Source organism: Verticillium alfalfae, genomic scaffold (genome assembly GCF_000150825.1).
Source record: "Verticillium alfalfae VaMs.102 supercont1.6 genomic scaffold, whole genome shotgun sequence".
Classification (NCBI taxonomy): Eukaryota; Fungi; Ascomycota; class Sordariomycetes; order Glomerellales; family Plectosphaerellaceae; genus Verticillium; species Verticillium alfalfae.
This window is the reverse complement of record NW_003315033.1, coordinates 2,033,436-2,038,098: the sequence shown is the minus strand read 5'-3', so window position 1 is coordinate 2,038,098 and position 4,663 is coordinate 2,033,436. Positions and strand designations below refer to the sequence as shown.

At 55.8% G+C, this 4,663-nt stretch overlaps 1 protein-coding gene across 1 annotated transcript in view; it reads right to left on the bottom strand.

The window, feature by feature from the left end:
• Nucleotides 1-1,554, bottom strand: part of VDBG_05748 (conserved hypothetical protein) — a gene marked incomplete at both ends in the record, with an annotated part of 2,485 nt that extends 931 nt beyond the window's left edge. The window contains 5 exons of the mRNA XM_003004589.1: nt 26-308; nt 360-453; nt 503-910; nt 975-1,074; nt 1,468-1,554. Coding sequence (XP_003004635.1) covers nt 26-308; nt 360-453; nt 503-910; nt 975-1,074; nt 1,468-1,554 — 972 coding nt within the window. The remainder of the gene's footprint in view (nt 1-25; nt 309-359; nt 454-502; nt 911-974; nt 1,075-1,467) is intronic.
• Nucleotides 1,555-4,663: the final 3,109 nt, after the last annotated feature.

Here is a 4,663-nt window from a genome sequence, read left to right as displayed (position 1 = left end):
GGAAGGAGGGACAATCCAAGGGTACTTGACCTCCTGATGGACGGTCCGTGTCGACAAAGGGGAACGAACGGTGGGAAATGTAAGCATCCAGCTCTCGAGGATGTCTTAAGTACTCGAAAATGTCATTGGGATCCGTCAGGTACTTCGGAGGGCCGAAGCGCTTGAAGATGCGGGCGACGAGCTCGGACTGCAGCTTCATGTGAAGCAGCGGCGAGGTCGGGTAATCCTCGAGCGTCAAGCTCGGGAGGCCAACGTCGCAGTCGGAGCGATCGATGAGCATGGGGCGCGCGAGCAGAGCCGAGACGAGCCTGGCAAGTCAGCGCCAAGATCCTAAAGCTTCACGGGATTTCACCACCTACCAGTCCCAGGCATCCAGGAGGCACCAGAGGCGGCGACGCATCTCGCGCTCAAAGTCAGGGATTCCTGTGGCTTCCCGATGCAGGTCTGGTCTTACTGTCAGCATGCTACGCTTCATATCGTATACCGTTCGCTCATTACTCACCAAGGTTCTGTCCCTCGCGAATGGCCGCACCCAAGACGTGCCAGCACTCGACAAAGCGTGCCTCGGCCTTGAACCAGTAGCACGAATGCAAGAGATACTGCACCGTAAACATGTGCGTGTTGCCAACGGGGATGGCGCTGTGAAGCTCACGCGCGGCGTCGTGGTAGAGATCTGTCAGTTGCTGGACGGTACGGCCAAGGTCGGCCTCGAGACCGGCGCCCATCTCTGCGTCAGTGTGCTGGACCGAACAGGCGCAGACCATGATGAGAAGACAGGTCCATGGAAGGCCAAGCGGCCGGTTGGCGGCACGGTCGGCCCACCATTCATGGTACTCTGTGAGGAAGTTGGGCGGGTACACGATGTAGTAGTAGTAATTGACGTTGCTGAGAAAGTTCTGGATCATCGAGTCTGTGGAGGGTCAGCGATGACATGTTCTCAAATCGAAGGCAAGCCCACGTTTTAAGAGACTTACCGATATATGGTCTCGGGGGGAGGGTCTGGAGAGCGCGCTGAAGCTGCGGGCTCGTTTTGGGGTCTAGGTAGTATTGCTTCGGAGTCTTGCTCTTCTTGCCCTGTGGTGGTCAGCATAATGAGCTCCATGATGAGAACCATTTGTTCTGACAAGCTCAAGACGACCAGGGGAAAAGAAAACGAAAGGCATACATCAACATCAGGACCAAGGCCCAGGTTGGCGAACAGATGCGAGGCCGTGTAACCCACGGCATCGATGCCTTCGCCGTCATCAAACTCATCGTCATTCTCCGTCTCGGCGTAGCTCTGCTCGCGCTTCCGCTTGACTTCAGTAGACGGCGTCCAGGCACTGATGGGCGGAGGATCTGGGTTGAACTGGCACTTGTCGGCCACCTTGCGCTTCTGACAGTGGTTGCATGGCCATTCCCGATTGCACTCATCGTGTGATGTTAGTACGGATGGGTCGTTGCAACAGAACGGATAATCATGCTCACCTTTTGCTTACGACGCTGGCATTCGGAGCAGGCGGACCGGCTATAGCTGCCGTCTTTTGGCTCTTCAAGAGAGATTCCTGGGGCCATAATGGAGTTTGCTTGATTCCCAATGCTTTGTTTCCCAACCAGATCCGTTCTCTCGACAACTGAAGAAGATGAACGTCCTGGACGTCGTCAGTGATGGACTAGAATTTAAGTTGATCAGCAAAGAAAAAAGACCAGACGTACGTACTAGGACCATGGGGGTCACAAAATCCAAACACGAGTAGCAAGGACACTAGTGCCCATGGAGGGAGCGGCAGACAGCTACGTCAAAGCACTAGGCAAGGTAACACACAAGACAAAGTGAGGGGTAGCGCTTCCGGCCGGATGACGATCGCCGCCCACACGTGATGGGCTGGAGGAATACAGCGATCGCGACCCCGGGGGCCCCTGTAAGTCTGGATCGCCCCGGGGCGGCCATGGCAGGCAGCGGGCCTGTCTCGCACGAGGGGCTACCCTGTAACGCCGTGTAACCATTGACCCAACGCAGACGACCCTGCAGCGGATCGCCATCCGTCGGATGGATCCAGCAGGGGAGGTTTCGTTCAGGCGGTCCCAGATGTCCCATGCGACGTCAGCCACCACTCTGCCCTACCCGGTTACGATATTCCAGCCCTGTCTCAGCAGCTATTGGGGGGGGCAGGCAATGCATGGTGTTTATCGTTGCGATGAGGGGGGAGGGGCCGACAGGACCTCTGGTTGGTGACGCCACCCCAGGATTTAGGGGGCTCAGTGGTAGCAAAAGCAATGTGCGAGACACTGGTCCGGGCAGACGACAAATCAGGACTGGCTAGGCGAAGCCAAGGAAAAAGCCGTTGCTAGTTCTCGAGGAAGAAGAATGAAGGGGGCGTCGTTTGGTTCGTCTGGATTTCTCAACATTTGGAATCAGGAAAGGGTACGTGCTCAGTAGTGCAGCTGGAGATGGGGATAGGGGTTCTAAAATCCGAACTGGCCATCGTCTCGCGCGCGCCCTGTGACGGCAGAACCCGTTCGCCAGCTGAGGGTTTTGCGTGTTCGCTGCTTGTCGCTGCTTGTGGACAAGCAAGCGCCAAGCTGCTTCGGTTTGGTGCGTGTTGCCACCAGCGGGATGCCCGTACTGTAGACCTTGTCTTGCGGGTCTTGGCTGCGTCCTGCTTGTTGAGCGTTTCTGGTTTGAAAGGCGAACACAAGCAGGGCGAGAACAAGGTGTGGATTTGTAAGGAAATACCCGTTTTCCGAGGCCACTTGGACTGGACCTAGGGCAAATGCGGACATGGTCAAAGAGGGTGATTTGATCAAGGTCAAAAAGTCCCAACTCTGCGGATCACTACACCACTCCCGACGGTGTAGTTAGCTTCCCTGGTCCCAAAATAGGAACGCGCCAGATGTTCTAGAACCCAACACGACCACCGGCGTATGTTGGGGACGAAAACTGAAGTGATCATCTGGCGAGCCCGGATGTAATCATGGCTTCTCGTTGGCAAAAGTTGACAGTCCGATGGACCATTCGCCACGCACAAGTCTGCTGTTGTTCCACTCACATCCCACACCTTGCTTGCGCCTTTTCTCATGAGAGAGGCATCGCCAGGGCTGGGTAGGTCGCCACGGCATCTTGCGTGTTCGGTCTGCTACTTTCTCGTATATCGCTCTGTGAATTGGCATCTGCTGGGCCCACCGGCCGGCTGGCAGGCACATATTCCAGGCCTGTCGTCGTGATGGCATCTTGACTAACCCTGGCACCGAGAATTTTCGGCATGCATTTCAAACCCGATTACCGGGCGACTGGGCCGCCAAGTCAAATGAATCGCGATGGCATGCAGATCAATCCTCCATGTCGTGCTCGTAGATGACAGGCGGCGCGGTAGACACTAGTGAAACCCCGGATAGTCAAAATCATCATTGTCAAAACTGCGATCTTGTCACTCAGCTTAAATGAGTCGAGAATGCACCGTTCAGAGGAACGTCGAATTGCGCGCTATCTGTCAATTCGAGCTATCGCTCGCTTACCAAATCGTCATCAATACCACGATCTTTACCATAATGCTGTGTCGGTCACACACATCTGAGCTTTTGGAAGACGCTCCACCATGGTCTTCTTCTCTGCAGAGCATGCCGATATTACGAAGGGAGGTTCTGAATGCATACTGAAGTATCAGCTAGCGACACACGTCATATCGGTGACCAAGGTTCGACGCCGAGATGCTGTTCAAATGAGGTCCTAACTCAGGTGCCCAGAAAGACCCCTACTCACACTCATAACCCCTTTCAAAAGCATCGCTCGAACACGGTGCCTTGGACAGCCGAGTGGTTCGACGAGTTTCGTCCTAGAGCTGTTCTCCCTCGTGCACTCGATTGGCTGCTCGTCAAAGTCTGCCGCGTTGCGTAAGTTACACCATCCAGACGCGACCCGGCTGTCGAAATGCTCTTCAGCCCTACAACAACCTCGTTCTGCCAAACAACCCCCATCAACATGATAGCCTGCTACGCTCAATTGGCTACAGTCCCCATGCCATCCTTAGATCGAGGGCACTTCCCGGGTTTCTGAACGGCATTGGACGCCCCGTGCCGCTCGCTTCATGGTACCATTGTTGTGGCTACATGCGAGCATGCGGAAATAGGCCGAGACCAGGTTAGCATGCACTGGGCGTTATCAGGCGACGACTCTATTGGGATCCTCGCCAGCCCCAGAGGCCGATGGTCGCCAGCAGGACAAAAAGTCACGCTGCGTCCCCTCGAGAGCATGCCTTTTTTTTTTTTTTTTTTTGAGAAGACGAAAACTATTTATTAGCTTGCAATTTGCGGCACAGTTTCGGCCCTGGATTGCGCCCTGGAGATTCCGACACACGCTGTGACTTCCCAGCATCAGCGTTTCTTTTACAACACGCACACATCATGACTCGGGGGATGCAAAGATCACTCCCCTCACGTCCGGTCAAGCGCCTGCGCGTACTGTCGCTTCTGTCTCTGCCACTCACCATTTCGATGGCCCAGGACGTGACGCAGGGGCCGCTCGCTCCCGTCAGCCTGGGCACGGACACGGAGCTCGCGACGGCGCGAGCCTGTGCCGCCGCATGCCTCGTCTACAACGGTATCTGGGTGTGCGGCGTCAACGCGGGCTACGATGACCTAGGGCATGGCGCTCGAATGCGGGTGCGCGTCGATCAACGGCTGCTAC